The sequence below is a fragment of the Malaya genurostris genome, chromosome 2 (genome assembly GCF_030247185.1).
Source record: "Malaya genurostris strain Urasoe2022 chromosome 2, Malgen_1.1, whole genome shotgun sequence".
Classification (NCBI taxonomy): Eukaryota; Metazoa; Arthropoda; class Insecta; order Diptera; family Culicidae; genus Malaya; species Malaya genurostris.
In genome coordinates, this window is record NC_080571.1 from 320,259,415 (window position 1) to 320,276,884 (window position 17,470).

Consider the following 17,470-nt stretch of genomic DNA (forward strand, 5'->3'; position numbering starts at 1 on the left):
GTAAAACCACGTGCCTCGCTCTGCGTATTACATTTCTCTCTATGCTCTCTCGCTTATATGCAAAATGACTCTCGATGGGCCGGGCGGCCAAGAAAGTTTTGATATTTTCGGTTATAAGTTCGACTACAGCACATAAAACCCAATAAAGCTACCGCTTGTTTGGCAGCCTTTCTGAGCCGATTTTATTTCTCTCTCATGTTTTGTTACGTTACCAGGAAACTGGAGCCGGAATAATGGTGCCACCATAGAAATAGACTTACCTTCACAAAAATAACATTCACTTCATTTTTATGTTTTTATGCACTAATCGATTCTGAATTAAAGTATCTAGACATTATCAGGATAGATTTTTGATCCATGCTTTTAAAGGCGAAATATTCTATGAACATGTTGAAAGACGGCGTTTTCAGATATGCAATTCTTCCTTCAAAAAAAACCTGTTTTAATCCACCTAGTGGTGTAATGATGCCTTTCTCATATCAATCATACTATCATATATAATACTGCGATTCTTGAAAGAATAACCAAAATCGGTTTGTTTGACCGTCTACTGATAAAAACTATCAATTGGAAAAGATTTGAGATCGATTTAGAGAATTTTTTAAGGTTTTTCCCCATTTTCAGTGATGGTATACAATTTTTAACCCACTTCCGGAAGTCGGATCCGCATGAAATTCAGGAATTACGTATGGGACCACAGGACCTTTCATTTGAATCTAAGTTTGTGAAAATCGGTCGCGCCATGTATGAGAAAAGTTAGAACACATATTTTCTTTTTTTGCACATTTTAGCCCATAACTCCCGAACCGGAAGTCGGATCCAAATAATATTCAGGAATTTTGTATGGGACTTCAAGACCTTTCATTTGAACCTAAGTTTGTGAAAATCGGTTTCATCATCTCTGAGAAAAGTTAGTGCACTTATTTTCACTATTTTTTTGCACATTTTACCCCACAATTCCGGAACCGGAAGTCGGATCCAAGTAATATTCAGGCATTTTGTATAAGACCACAAGACCTTTCTTTTGAATCTGATTTTGTGAAAATCGTTCGCGCCATCTATGAGAAAAGTAAAAACACATATTTTATTTTTTTGCCCATTTTACCCCATAACTCCCGAACCTGAAGTCGGATCCAAATAATATTCAGGGATTTTGTATGGGACTTCAAGACCTTTCATTTGAACATAAGTGTTTGTGAAAATCGGTTTCATCAGCCATCTCTGAGAAAAGTTAGTGTACTTATTTTCACTATTTTTTGCACATTTAACCACATAATTCCGGAACCGGAAGTCGGATCCAAATAATATTCAGGAATTTTGTATGGGACTTCAAGACCTTTCATTTGAACCTAAGTTTGTGAAAATCGGTTCAGCCATCTCTGAGAAAAGTTAGTGCACTTATTTTCACTATTTTTTGCACATTTTACCCCATAATTCCGGAACCAAAAGTCGGATCCAAATAATATTCAGGAATTTTGTATGGGACCACAAGACCTTTCATTTGAATCTAAGTTTGTGAAAATCGGTTCAGCCATCTCCGAGAAAAGTTAGTGCAAAAAAACGTTACATACACACATACGCACATACACACACACAGACATTTTGCGTACTCGACGAACTGAGTCGAATGGTATATGACACTCGGCCCTCCGGGCCTCGGTTCAAAAGTCAATGAATCATTCTGAAATTTCCACAGAACAATCTAAACTAATTTTCTAAGAGATTGTCAGTTTGGTTTTTCATATTCGTCAATGTTTCTGAGAAAATAAGATTTGAAGCGTGAAAATAGCCCTCTAAATCACCACTGGCCTCATCCCTTAATACGTACCTATATCTCTGAAAATATTTCATCAACGCGTGAAATATTGCACAGACTAAACGTATTTTGGTGATACTACAAACTTTTAGATCGAATTGTGTGCGGTCGCAATGGAAATCCAAAGATGTAGAAGAGCATTTCATGACGAATAAAAAGGCCAAGTTTTTCAAAAACTATTTGGTTTGGCAGGCAATATGCAACTGTGGTCGAGCAAACCATAACTTCATCACTACTGGAACTTTAAACAATGAAACATATCGTGAAGAATGCCTAAAGGCATCTTTAATGAAACTAACAGAAAATTTATTTTATTTCAAACTTAAACTTTGCAAAAAAAAAGGTGCGAATCAATTCCCATACCTGAAACATATGCTTTCATTCTTCAAATCCTACTCAGATTCCTTACTAACCGTATCAATAGATGAAAACAAAATTATTTACATTAATAAATTTCTTATCCAGTCCTAGGTACCTTGGCGACTCCTACCAACTGATAGCGAACATAACATGTTCCTCGGGAACGACGGGTCTACCGAAAGGCGTGTGCTTTTCCCATGCCCAAACAATTTCCGGCTTCTGCAAAGTAGCGTAAGAACTTTGTTCGCAACTCCACGATCATAACGAATTAACGTTTTTACCATTTTTCAGGAACTTTGACGACGGAATCTGCCTGAATTTCAGCACACTCTACTGGGGCACCGGTGTCTACGTGCTGAACATGTCAGTCATGAATAATTCCACTCGACTGATCACACGACGGACTTTCTCAGTGGATCTGTTCTTCGAACTGATCCAAAAGTACAGGATCAAATTTTTCTACACTCCAGCCTCGTATGCCGCGGCCATCGTCGGTGATCCTCGAGCCACAACAACGGACCTGTCCAGTATTAAATTTTGGGCCCTCGGGGCTTCCAACGTGTCGGAAACGATTCGTGATGCGGTGGATGATTTGTTGAAACCAACCGGAAGATCGTACAATTTCTACGGAACATCAGAGTGTGGCTTCCTGGCGGCAGACTTTCTCAAACGGAAACCCAAAGCGGTCGGTAAAGTTGGAACCAATATGCAGGTTCGGATACTGAGCGACGATGGCGATCCCCTTGGCATTGGTGAGCAAGGCGAAGTTGTCGTAAAATCTGTCGGAATTCCGTTCATAGTAGGTTGAGTTATTGAGGTTGCACATTTGGAAGTAACTATTTCTTTCTTGCAGGGTTATTACAAAAATGAGCAAGCGTCTCGGGAGGCTCTGGACAAGGACGGATGGTTCCTCACGGGGGACGTAGGTTTCTTCGATGAGGAAGGCTATCTTCACTTGGTAGAGCGGAAAAAGGACATTCTGAAATACATGGGCAATCAGGTGTCGCCATCGGAAGTGGAAGCCGTCATTCAGCAGATACACGAAGTACTGCAAGTCTGTGTAACGGGAGTACCGAACGCAGATAACACATCCGATCTGGTGACGGCGGTGATTCGAAAATACCCAAAGTCGGATTTGTCGGCAGAGCAAGTGATTGACCACGTGGCAAACCATCTAAGCGACCCGAAGCACCTGCGGGGAGGCGTGCACTTTGTAAATGATTTCCCCATGACCAATAATGGGAAGATTATTAGACGGAAGGTTCGACAGATGTTACAAGACGGGGTGATTCAATAATCCAATCTACAATTAATTTAAAATGTTTAATTTATTGTTCTTCTGATCGTACTACAAAATTATCTGAATATAAAACAGTGAGAATCGAAGTTCAATCAAATCTTTCTAATCGAATCAATACGTACAAAGAAAAAAATGTTGCACTTAGTCTAGAAAACGATTCCATGATTAGTTCCATGTTCGTTCCATGGAACCAAGCATTCGAAACGTTCTTCAGACCTTCGTAGCATAGTAGAGTAGTGGCAAACACAAAAAAGTTTATTTAAAACACATCTTAAGACACACGGGAATAAATGTTGCAATACTAACATGCCCATCATTTTCCTCGTCGAATTGAAGTTCATAATAGCACCGGGTTGTTATTTATTTAATTTCCTGGTCCATAATCATCTTCCGAACCGTTTTTCTTTTCACATTGCCCTTGCTGGTGAATGGCATTTCATCGACAAAGTAAACACCCCCGCGGAGCCGTTTGTGATCCATGACACGTTCCTCGACAAACTGAACGATAGCTTGTTCGCTAATTGTAGAACCTTCATCTCGCACAACAACTGCCGTAGGTAGCTCTTCTCTTCGATCATCGGTCGGAATTCCGACGACACAGACCTTCTTCACTCCTTCCATTTGAACAATTATGTCCTCCAGTTGTTGAGGACTAACCGAATCGTTTCTAAACTTGAACAAATCACCTTTGCGATCGACCAAATATAGGAATCCTTCATCGTCGAAATACCCGAGATCGCCGGATTGAAACCAACCCTCCGCATCCAGTACTGCTGCTGTAGCTTCCTCATTCTTGAAGTAGCCCTGAAATTCGAACCAAAGATTACACGCATTACTACACTCACCTATCCGATAGAACTTACCAAAAACGGAGGTGATCTCTTGATCCACAGCTCCCCCTGTTCCCCAACACCCAACGATCGTCCTTCGTCATCAACAATTTTGATTTCTAAATTCGAAAGTACCGGACCAACGGCACCCCGCTTGCGCTGCAATAAATCCGCTGCAATCAGTGCACATTCGGTGGATGCGTAGATGGTGTAGGATTTTCCACCTGGTAGCAAAGCATCCACAGCATCCCGAATGTCGTCCGACACAAAATAGCCCCCGATACCCCACAATTTCAACGAAGACAAATCGGCACTCTTGGCCCGGGGATGCCGGGCCAGGGCATGGGCGAAAACCGGTGGACCATTCAAACCATTGATGCGATACTTTTCGATCAGATCAAAGAACAGATCTTCCGAGAAGGGTTTCCTCGTAATGACGACTACACTGTCGTAGAAAATGGCCATATCGTGGGTGAACGCCACGCTGATCCAGTGAATGGAGCCAATCGCAAGGTAAACGTAGTCTCGGTAGATTCTGGAAAGGAAGAGATATTCTCAGTTGTAAAGTTATGAAATTGAAATATTTAGACGATGATCAAATAATGAGCATTTCTGACGACGGTTTTTCTCCTTACTGCAAACTAGCTAACTAAGTCGTATAAATAATCATATTAAGCATAAGAAATAATGGAATATTGCATTTTTTACTATAAATCGAAAATTGGGTTAAGTGTTCTTTTTATCGAATTTTATTCAAGTTTACTTGAAATAAACTAAAACATTCGAATATACTCAGAACTACTGGTTTAGACCTACGTATGAGAATTGTTGCACAAAAATTATGTTCTGGAAGGAATTACTGGAAGTGAATCGAGCACTGTAAAACGGGCACCGTACACTGAGAAAAAAGTTAAATGCTATTTCATATATTAGTAAATTACCCGAATAAATGGATATTCTAAAGTACCGCTAGGGGCTGGAATCCTCTAGAAGATTGACAGTACCTGTTATCATTTTTTCCGAAAAGGACCAGCCTTGATGCCGTGTAGAATCCTGAATTCAACAAACAGTTCTTTCTAGAAATATTTTCTCATGATCTTACAACAACATTATTTCTATTTCTATCTAGCTTCGTAATTCTATTTGATAATTTTTTTTTTACTTATTCCATGTTTTTTTCAAGATCATACTTCGCTAATATCCGGTAATACTACAATTTTAGTGACATTGACAAATCTGTCATATCATCACATAATTACTTTGGTGGAATGTGGAATGGAAAATTCTTTTTTTATATATAAAAAAGGCGGGTAGGTAATGTCACAAAGATTTAGATACTCAGTAGATGTAAACTTCGCATAATCCTTTGGGAATATTTTAATGGTTCTAAAAACCCGATTTGATGAATCTACTCAATGTTTAAATATGTTGAGTCTTTTTGCCATCATTTATTTATTTGCATCTGAACTGAAATTCTTGGCCAGCACTGAATTCTAGAACTGGATTCAAGAACTAAATTTTAAATCTGGGACAGGAAATCGACTTAATTTTTAGAATGGAGTTCTGAAATTGGATTCAAAAACTGTGCTTAAAGAAATATTCCAAAACTAAATTCAGAAATCAAATTATAAAATTGATTTCAGAAATGAAGTTCTTGATCAGTAGTCAATTACGAAATTTTGGTTCGGAGTTCAACTATAACATTTGATTCCAGAATTTAGATTCTAGGGTTCGGAAGTTGAAATCCAGTTCCTTAATTTATGTTCGGAATTTGAATCAAAAGTTCAGATTCAGAAGAATTTTTGATGAAAATCTCGAACTGAACTTATAACAGATTGGCTGAAAAGTTCGTATCGTTTCTATGAGAGGGCGCCACTAGAATTAAATCCATACCATTTTCAGTTAGTACCAACCTTCAAAAGATACGTGTATAAATTTGACAGCTGTCTGATTATTAGTTTTGTGAGATATTGCATTTTGAGTGAAGCTACTTTTGTTATTGTGAAAAAAAATGAAAAAAAAAGAATTTCGTGTGTTGATGAAACACTACTTTTTGATGCAAAAAAGTGCCACCGATACCAAAAAATGGCTTGATGAGTGTTATCCAGACTCTGCACCGGGCGAAGCAACAATTCGTAAGTGGTTTGCAAATTTCGTACTGGTCATATGAGCACCGAAGACGATGAACGCAGTGGACGTCCAAAAGAGGCTGTTACTGATGAAAACGTGAAAAAAATCCACAAAATGATTTTCAATGACCGTAAAGTGAAGTTGATCGAGATAGCTGACACCCTAAAGATATCAAAGGAACGTATTGGACATATTATTCACGAATATTTGGATATGAGAAAGCTTTGTGCAAAATGGGTGCCGCGTGAGCTCACAATCGATCAAAAACAACAACGAATTGATGATTCTGAGCAGTGTTTGGAGCTGTTATATCGAAATAAAACCGATTTTTTTCGTTGATATATAACAATGGACGAAACATGGCTCCATCACTTCACTCCGGAGTCCAATCGACAGTCAGCTGAGTGGACTGCACGCGATGAACCGAACCCAAAGCGTGGAAAGACTCAACAATCGGCCGGTAAGGTTATGGATTCGCATGGTATAATTTTCATCGACTATCTTGAAAAGGGAAAAAACATCAACAGTGACTATTATATAGCGTTTGAAGGACGAAATTTCAAAAAAACGGCCTCATTTGAAGAAGAAAAAAGTTTTGTTTCATCAAGACAATGCACCGTGTCACAAGTCGATGAAAACCATGCTGAAATTGAACGAATTGGGCTTCGAATTGCTTCCTCATCCACCGTATTCTCCAGATTTGGCCTCCAGTGACTTTTTCCTGTTCTCAGACCTCAAGAGAATGCTCGCTGGTGAAAAATTTAGAAGCAATGAAGAGGTAATCGCTGAAACTGAGGCCTATTTTGAGGCAAAGGACAAATCGTACTACAAAAATGGTATCGAAAAGTTGGAAGATCGCTATAATCGCTGTATCGCCTCTGATGGCAATTATGTTGAATAATAAAAACGAATTTTGGCAAAAAAATGTGTGTTTCTATTAAACGATACGAACTTTTCAGCCGAACTGTTAATCAGGAACTAAATTCTGAAACTAAACATGAAGACAGGTAGACCAGAGTCCAGGTACTGAATTCAATTTAAGGATTGCATGGAGAAAGAATCATGTTGTTGCGTTCAGTACAACTGGAGATATTCACGATTAAGTTCTACCCATTCTTCCTCAGGTTGAATGGCGCCCCATATTAAAGTCAGACGACGTATTCACGAAAAAAAAATATTTCGATCAGGCCTATTCGCTTACAAGCATAACGTGGCCGAATGAGCCATTTTTTCGTTAGTTGGAATAAATTTTTATTATTGGATCTTATTGTTATAGACGAGCTTTCATTTACATCCTGCAAGGATTGATGGGCACTTTGTTCGCGGCTCGTCTTATCATCCATAAGCTCATCGTGGGTGTTGTTGTTGTTGTTGTTGTCAAACGTATTTTTGTGATTGTGGTAAACAAATTTATTTTTGCTCCGACAGTAACGCTGCCTCACAGCACTCAGTTCGAATGATTCACGGTCGAATCTAGTGATCGCATGTCGAATTGAAGACCTCAGCATTTCAAATGCTGTTTATTTCTTATGAGTACCCGGTCATTCTGGTATTACTGGAAATGAATGGGCTGATGAGTTGACTAGAGCTGATGCAACGAATGATTTCGTTGGTCCGCAACCAGCGTTACCATTTTCAACTGAATTTTTCCTAGCATCATTGCAGTATTCTGGTCAGAGCTCTGACTGGACATTGCAAACTCAATTATCACATGGCTACTATGCAACGTGCTGAGTATTATTCGTGTGATTTGTGTGAATGCGATTATGGTACTTCATATCATCTGATATGTAACTGTCCCGCATTTACGCAACTACGTATCCGGGTTTTTGGTTCTCCATACATGGTTGAGCCTGTGTATGCGGAGCTAAACTTAAAGGATATTCTATCGTTTCTCACCCAATGTGGTAAGGAGCTATAGTCAGAAGGGTTCATCGCTCTTCCTGGAGTGAATCCTTTCTGTATTGACCTTAACCCATTATATCCAAGCGTATGATATATCATAAGCAGAAATATCAATTTTTCAAAAAATGTTTACTGTGGAATTGCACTACCCAACAGCTTCAAGACAACAAAAACAGATAAACTACACTACGCAACTTCTTTGTGTGTTAAATCTGCTATTTGTTTTTCAAAATTTAATTGTGTTTTGATCCTTGACCCTTGACTAACGACTACTAACGACTAGAAATGGCAGTTTTTGGTCAAATTATGCGCTAATACTTATATCTTGTGACAAAACTTTAGCAGATGCTCTAAAAAGGTTATATCTATGAAAAAATTCCCAAATAATGTGTAAAATAATGTCAAATTTGATGCTAACATTTATGTGTATGATATCTCATACGGTGGAATAATTTCGTTTAGAAAAGAAACTTGCTTCATTTAGAATTGAAACAAACTTTAGCTCATATTGTGGCGCTTCTGTTGGACGGATTTGGAAGTTCTTGGCGCCCACGTGTCGGGAATTTTGTCAGCTTCACGTATGATTTTTGACATTCCGCAAATCGACTGTACTTTGTAAACAATCCACATGGAAGCCGAAAGAAGGGAAAAAAATGTGCACAGTTATTTGGAAAATCCATTGTGGTCTGCATCTTGGCTAGCTAAACAGCTGAAATTGCCCAGAAATACCATATGGCGCGTTATCAAACGGTATAAGGAAACATTGACGACGATTCGGAAGCCTTAAGCCAATCGTCGGAGTGGAACTGTCGACCGGAAAATTGCGTGGTAAGATTTTGAAGACGATTAAGAGGAATCCTAATCTGTCGGATCGTGATGTGGCCAGAAAATTCGGTGCTGCCCATAGTACCGTGAGGAGAACTCAACTCCGGAAAGGAATCAAGTCGTATCGAGCTAGCGAACAGCCAAATCGGACCATAAAACAGAATAGTGTGGTCAAAATTCGTGCTCGGAAACTATATAACCAGGTGCTGACCAAGTTCGACGGGTGTCTTCTGATGGACGATGAAACCTATGTCAAGGTTGATTTCGGGCAAATCCCAGATCAAAAATTTTACTTGGCAACGGCTCGGGGGGATGTTCCAGCCAAATTTAAATTTGTTCTTGCCGACAAATTTGCAAGAAAATCTATGATTTGGCAGTGCATTTACAGCTATGGCAAAAAAACGAAAGTTTTCGGTGCAAATAAGACAATGACACCGGAACTATACCAAAACCTCACCCACTTCACAATTCCCTTCCTCACTTCCTTTTAAACTTCCTTTTCCATCAGGAAGTCTAAGTCACTAACAAGACTAAAACAAAACATTCAAAATTATTATTTTCTAAAATTCTAAACGAGTATCAAAGAGAAAAACTCTTGTTGGTCCTTCATGTTCTCGGACGATGGTTTTCATGCAGTGAGCGATATTGCAAAAGTTGACACGTTTCCTTCAGTCAGCAAATTTTCGATGTTTTCTTCCATTGGAATTATTGAAATTCGCACCCTCACAATTATGAAAGTAAAAAAAAAACTAAACCTTGTTCAATTCACACGATATATCAACTTATGAGAACGATTTTAGATATTCAGAAGTGCGTGAAGAAGAATCGTGTATTTCGTATTCACGTCATCCAGTTGTGTCTGACATTACCCACCCACTTTTTTCTGTTGAATCCTGCCATATAGTGGGACTTGGGTCAAACACACACACAATTTTTATATATCTCACCCTCACAAACAATATCGGTGTAATAAAAAAAATCCAACGTAAAATGCAGGCTGAAGGCCAGGTTCCTCCATATAATTTTGAAAACAATGAAAATTTGTTTCTCTTTTGATTGCTGGAAAATACTCCTAGAAATAATATAGAATTAGTCTCCAGAGTACACGCAACCGAGAAGTTGAGAGAAAATGGGAAGGCGCACGCCCAGTCACGATAAGTCTCGAATAGAAACTCGTACACCGAAACCTCCATTTACGAACTAAACGGGGGTTCGTAAATGGAGGTAGTTCGTAAAATAGTTTACGTTATTTGGGATTTGGTTCGTAAAAAAGTTTACGTTATTTGGAATTAACTTCGTAAAAAAAGTTTTGTGTAATGACTGTGGAAACCCCCAATCACATGGCCATTTTCGGAACGGATGTGATAAGTGGGTGCAAGAAAATGATGTTTGGGGTCGGTTCAAAATCCAAGATGGCGACTTCCGGTTTACCAATATCCCTAAAAACCCTTACAATGTGGGTATTTTCGAACAGGAATTGATGAGTAGATGACGGAAAACGATGTTTGAAGTGGTTCGGAAATCCAAGATGGCGACTTCCGGTTTGTCGATATTCCTTAAAAACCCTTACAATGTGGGTATTTTCGGAACGGGATTGATGAATAGATGACGGAAAACGATGTTTCAAGTGGTTTGGAAATCCAATATGGTGACTACCGGTTTATCAATATTCCTAAAAACGCTTACAATGTGGGTATTTTCGAACCGGAATTGATGATGACGGAAAACGATGTTGCAGTGGTTAGTTACGGTTTTAAATTTCGACATTCTAAAAATTAATACTGAGTCGGAAAGGTTCCTTTATCAGGAAGATGAGATTGCCATACTGAAGAGGTGTACATTGTTTCATCCGATTCGGAGAAAGTCGATCCTGTCAGTTTATCTGCTATTTATTTCTGGAATTGCTCATAAATGTTAGAAAATCAGTGTCATGTGGTTGTCTAACTGACTCTTACCACTTGAGCCAAATAATATTCCTTTTTCTCAATGGCTTACAAAATGTTAAATCATATTCCGACGGGCCAATTGACATGAGATTTTTACAACTTTAAATAAAAACAAATATGTCGTGATGAGAGTAACAGTACTTTTTTCGACTTTATCACGTACACTAAAACAACTGAAATTATAAGTGTAACACTGAAAATTGGAGAACACGGTCATTGATTTGAAACCAAATTTTGATGTTTGTGGTTGCTTCCAAATATTAGATTGAAACTTCCAGTTGTTCAATAAAATATTGAAAGCATACAATATAACTATAACAATATAAAATTATTATAGCTGTTCAGACGTCTACTTGTTATGGTCATTTCGAAAATATAGTACAATATTCAAACAATAATTATTAGTAGCAAACAACTTTGTCAGAAGCATAACATCTTTTTAAACGATATATAATCATATCGTAATGATCGTCAAAGAATACCTATACAACGGAACTCACCATTCAGATTTTTGAAGCGCTTTCAAACATAATTTCCCGGTATATACTCAACAAACCCGTCCCGAAAATACCCATATTGTAAATGTTTTTAAACAATATCAACCGGAACCGGAAGACGCCATCTTGGATTTCCGAACCACTTCAAACATCGTTTTCCGTCATCTACTCATCGATTCCGTTCCGAAAATACCCACATTGTAAGGGTTTTTAAGGAATATTGCAAACCGGAAGACGCCATCTTGGATTTCTGAACCATTTGAAACATCGTTTTCCGTCATCTACTCATCAATCCCTTTCCTAAAATACCCACATTGAAAAGGTTTTTAAGGAATATCGTCAAACCGGAAGTCGCAATCTTGGATTTCCGAACCACTTCAAACATCGTTTTCCGTCATCTACTCATCCGAAAATACCCATATTGTAGTAATTTCCATGGAGCCGGAAATTGTTTTCATTGGATGCAAAAACCTCTTTTTACGAAGTTGGTTCGTAAAAATTGTTAACGTTATTTGGGATTTGGTTCGTAAAAAGAGTTACGTAAAAAGAGGTAACGTAAAAAAAGTGTTCGTAAATAAAGGTTTGGGTGTATTCCAGAACTATTGCGCGTATCAACATGAACCAAGCGGCATTTTACGCGTTAGATTTCTTTCTATGGTCGGAATTACAACCAAAAATATTCGTAGTTATTTAAAAAAGCTATTACCAATTCAAAGTGCAAAAAATGGGGCGGAAATCTAAAAATTGCCCCCATTTTGTTTCTTCTCGTTCCGACCATAGCCAATTCGATACAGAATATGAAACGGTTTTGTTTTCTGCTTTCTGATGATTGGTTTCCAAGAGATGATGACGCCCACCAAAAAATCGAACGAACTTGAGTTGATGTTTTCAGAGCCGCCATTTTGAAAAAAAATACCTGTTTCAATCCACCTAGTGGTGTAATGTAGCCTTTCTCATATTACTCTTAACATCATAAATATTACTGTGAAACATGCAAAAACAACTGCTCTTTGAATAGAAAAAGGGAAAGTACGAAATAAAACAAAGCTCGCATCGTTCGTGTTATGTTTTCTTATTCCACGTTTCACAATATTGTATTGTGATTCTACATATATGCCAGTTTGAAAGCTTTGACACTCATCGCCCTGTAACTGCGGAACCGGAAGTCAGATCCGGTTGAAATTTCACAGTAGCTTTTGAAACAATGGAAGTTTTAAGCCAATATTTGTGAAAATCGGTTCTAGCGTCGCTGAGAAATCTAAGTGACTTTATGACATTTGGCCCTCGGCCTTGGTTAAAAGCTCGATTTTCACAGTGATTGCATAGCCTTTCTTTATGAGAAAGGCAAAACATAGAAAAAATAATTTCATTGAGTTTAATATTTGTACTTTTAACTGTAAAAATATTGTTCAAACAACAAGCGGAATTTAAACACGTTATATTGGAGGAACTTGTCCTGAAGCGATTTTCAAATTTCGTATCTATCAATAAGTGCAATAAAATATTCGGAATTTTTTTTTGAATGGATTTGCAAGTAATTAGAAATCATTTAATTTCAAATGTTCTCCAACAGTTTATAGATTGGTTGATTTTCAGGTGTCAAATTAAATACGAAGGGCATACTCACGGCATTAAAAATGAATTAATTTTGTTCGAATGGGACAAACAAATTCCTTTCGGCGGACCAGTGGTTCCAGACGAGCAAAAAATACTGTATATTGTTTTGCTGGGATCGTTCACTTTGGCAGGCCTGAAAAAGCAAAGGAAAAAATATGCCAGATGAAGTGAACAAAAGTAAGTCTCGCTAGAGCTCAACTGATTTCACTTACTGGAACTCGTTCTCCCGTCCCGTCTCTTTCAGCAGTTCATCCACAGAAGGCACACCATCAACCGAACCGTCCAAGATAAAAAAGTTCACCTCTCCCTTGACCGCACTCTGCGCAGCATCCCGAACCGTGACGTAATTCCACGCATCGCAAAAAGCTAGCCTCGACTGTGTCTTGCTCATCATGTGTGCCATTTCGTCGACGGTGAAATTCGGAAACAGTGTATTGTAGGGCACAGCCAATAATTGCAGAGCTATCGCAACCGGTGTCAAATTTTCGCTACTCGATGCCGCAATGGTCACGATGTCATTGACCCCACTCAAATCAAATTCCTCCCTCAAGTGCTGCGCTATTCGAATGGCACGTAATTTCAATTGGTCTCGGCTCAACGTTCGTCCGGTGTCGGCATCAATCTGGACCAATTTATCCGGATTGCGGCTCAACAGATCTAACAGGACCTCTCCGAGGCCCCGTTTCGGATCGAATGAACTAGCAATGCGAGGACCACTCCACACACGACGATCCGGATCGTAGAAAGACATGATGAAGACTGATTGCATGTGTGATGTAAAATGAGTTTTTTATCAGCGAGCTGTTCATTGCCGACAGTTGCTCGCTCGGGTTTTTTAAAAAAAACTTGCCATCTCATCTCTTCAAATTTGTCCGATAGTTTCCCCAATGACAGCCAGCGACGTCGTCACAACTTCCCATAAACTCCTATTACGAAATACTTAGCAAACTAAATAAAATTTTATGTCATTCTTATCAAACTGCAAATAACCATAAGATTTAATTTTTATTCTAACACCAGCAGCTCGGCTTTCATGATTTTGCGTTTGGCTCACGTTTGGCCACCATGAATCACCCATTACGATCGTTCTGGGTAACTTTTCTCCGAAGCCCGATTAACCCACAAGCCGGCAAAATTGATCCATCGTCCCATCCGCAAAGCCGGGCGTACGTACGGTGCCAGCAAGTGGAATGTGTCAAAGTCAATTTTTCCCTTCGAAAAAAAAAACCACTGCCAAACGAAAAGGAAGTGTTGAACACATTCAAGAATCAAAAACAGAACGGAAGAAAAAGAAAAGCTTCACTTGAAATACTTTTTTTTTGTTGTTGCTGTTGTTGTCATCGAAAGCCCTGCCTACAAAATAAGTTTTATATCGTGTTATAAACATGCTAATGACGAAAAATGTTGTTGAAGTAATCTTAATGATTTCACGCCTCCTTCTGCCGCGGCCTCCCTTTGAATAAAGTCGCTGCTACCGCGCTTTGTGGGTGGAAGGCGGCGGGTTGAAGATTGTTGGTTGGTTTTCGATGTAGGCTGCAGAACAAATCCTTCTCTTGTCGACACTTTACCACCGCATTTACCCTTCGCGAATGATGATTCGGGGCTTTAGGCAACGCCGCTTAGTTCACCATGGAAAGAGCACCGCCAACCCCCCCGCTATTATCATTCACATTAACACCCACTTTAGGGAGCCGATTTTGGGTCGCGTTGACTACGACGACGACCGACAAAGAAGCCACGCTAATCTTGCTACTTTATTGGTTCGCTGGCACGGTTCCGAGATTTGGATGAGGGCTGTTTAGTTTTGCGATGCGTTCTGGGCAATTTATTGGCAATATTTCGTGAACTGATTACTTCCTGGTTCGTTTGAGCTGCTTGAAAAAGGCTGTTCCGTTTTTTTTTTTCATTGCAATGACCATGTATAGGAAAATAATCTAATCAGAGCTTCTATCTCTTGCATATAACAAAACAGATGAAACGTCTACTCTCAAACCAAGAAACGCAAACCAGAGTGCAACTGACAGATTTTTTTTAGCTTTTCTCTTTACTTTACTTTATTGCGGTACCATCGGAAATCCTGTTCTCTTACCCTTTAAGCACTAGATTGCCTAATAAAGTCATTTAGAATCCTTTAAAGTTTGTAACTTTTTGTAGAAATTAATGATTTATATGACTGTAAATAATATAAAAAAATATGTATAATTTTGCTTAAGCGAATTTCTTCACACATTAGTTATTCTATCTCATTTTTTTTACTTGTTTTCTTCCAGCCATTTTGACTGCGATTGGACAATATAGGTATATACTAAACTCCGAGCTTTCTAGTGTTATAAAGAATAATAGCTTAAACCATCAATTTTTGAACTGCTCTGACTAAATTATTGGAAATATTCCAGAATAGTTGAATTCGTATTTTCGAGAATTTTGTTCAATTTGATCCTTTAAATGGCTTTCCAAAAGAAAAGTTTGAATAAAATTTTTATTCTAATAGTGATTATAAAATTGCCTTTTTCGTCACTTTTTCAACGAAATCATACCATTCGGTAACAAATAAACATATCTGAATAAAACTTCTACAGATCAAAGAAAACACAACAAACTCAAAGTTATTGTATAAAAATTATGATCGAAAGTTTTCTCCATAATTTTTTTACACAATCTTCGAAAACAATTAATTTCGTTCAATGTTTTGAACCTTTGAAAAATTTCAAAAAAAATTAGAGGGTTGTATTTAAGACACGACCGAGCACACTAACATTAAAAATGAAACATTTCTATGGTCTTCATAATAAATACAAAAATAAAGTTGATAATGATGATGGTACACTAAACTTCACTACACTTCAAAGTTACTTGAAAGCTCAATTTTAGATACAAACAACCTAAAGATTCAAACCTGAACAAATGAAACTATTTTATTTTATGATGATAATTTTAGAGAAACGTACAAACTTATTAATTTGATTTGATTTTTAACGTTTATTTACCCCCAGTTTTAACCTAATACTGGTCGTTCACTGGGTGGACTTATTTATTTTATAAACAGTTAATCGATCCAAGAGAATGTTGTACCAGTAATCTCAGTAACAGACGCTCATTGTTTTGAAGCAAATAATAATTGAACTGAAACTGGCGGTTACCAAATTCTACGAGGGTTCCTATTCAAACGATACATGTAAAATCATAGGTTGTCTCATAAGTTTAAGTTAAATGTTTCCGAATCGATTGTTTGTTGAATTAAATAAATCCATCAACAAATGACTGAGTTATAAGCGTTCAAAATTATGACAGAAAATGTTACGCGATTAGTTTTGCATGTTTTAAATTGACACCCAGCTTCGGGAAGCGAAGTGTAAGGCATTTTTAATGGCAAAATCAACCAAAAATTTGCTAAATACATGGGATATTTCAAAAGAATCGGTAACCACGCTGATTCGGTTTTCACTAACACATAATGCATAAGCGACAATCCAGCAAGTGAACGCATATACAATCCAGTCATCAGCTCACTGGACAAGCTACTTGTTTCATTCACAGTCAAACATCAACTAGGCAAAGAAATATTGTGCAGCCTATATTTATAGATTTCTCTTCATACTACGCATAACGATACGGTGTTTTTTATGCATGACGCAAAGCCTGCTATGCCGAACAAGAAGTTGACGTCATTTTGTACAACAGGGATTGGTGGATGAAAACATAGGTCGGTTCCAACCATTTTTTCAATAGTATGCTATTGAAATACTGAAAAGACGTCATCATACATGTTTAAGTTAAAAGTTTCCGAATCGATTGGTTGTTAAATTATAACAATCCATCAAAAAATGACCAAGTTATTAACGTTCAAAATTATGACACAAAAAGGTTACGCGACTATTTTTGAAACTTTTAATTGGCCGGGTGTCAAGAGTAAGGCATTTTTAATGCCAAAAAATAATAATACAATGAAACATCGTAGAATCGATTGTATTGTGATATTTTTTTTAGATTTGTCAAAGGTCCAGAACATTGAAAAATGTCAATTGTTTTCAAAATATGCTTTAAAAATAATTTTTATACAGTAAGCTTAAGTTTATTTTGTTATCTGTGATCTGTAAAAGTTTTATTTATATAAAATTAGGTTGATTAAGGTTGAGATTAAGATTGCTTTATTTTTATTAGTTCGTTAACTTATATAGTCTATTCTCTTCTAGCCTAGCTAATTAGTTTTTACAATTGGGATTACTGAGAATCCGGGAGGAAGA

The 17,470-nt window shown here is 37.8% G+C and overlaps 2 protein-coding genes across 2 annotated transcripts in view; one reads left to right on the top strand and one right to left on the bottom strand.

Moving 5' to 3' along the window:
- The window catches only part of LOC131431269 (probable 4-coumarate--CoA ligase 3), a 19,430-nt gene extending 15,914 nt beyond the window's left edge, over nt 1–3,516 (top strand). The window contains exons 2-4 of the mRNA XM_058596880.1: nt 2,282–2,407; nt 2,468–2,975; nt 3,030–3,516. Coding sequence (XP_058452863.1) covers nt 2,282–2,407; nt 2,468–2,975; nt 3,030–3,473 — 1,078 coding nt within the window. The 3' untranslated portion in view covers nt 3,474–3,516. The remainder of the gene's footprint in view (nt 1–2,281; nt 2,408–2,467; nt 2,976–3,029) is intronic.
- Nucleotides 3,486–13,977, bottom strand: LOC131431270 (uncharacterized). The gene is made up of 4 exons (XM_058596881.1): nt 13,439–13,977; nt 13,237–13,359; nt 4,340–4,841; nt 3,486–4,280 (listed from the first exon to the last, which is right to left on the bottom strand). The coding sequence occupies exons 1-4, from the start codon at nt 13,975–13,977 to the stop codon at nt 3,837–3,839; spliced, it is 1,608 nt and encodes a 535-aa protein (XP_058452864.1). The 3' UTR covers nt 3,486–3,836.
- Nucleotides 13,978–17,470: the final 3,493 nt, after the last annotated feature.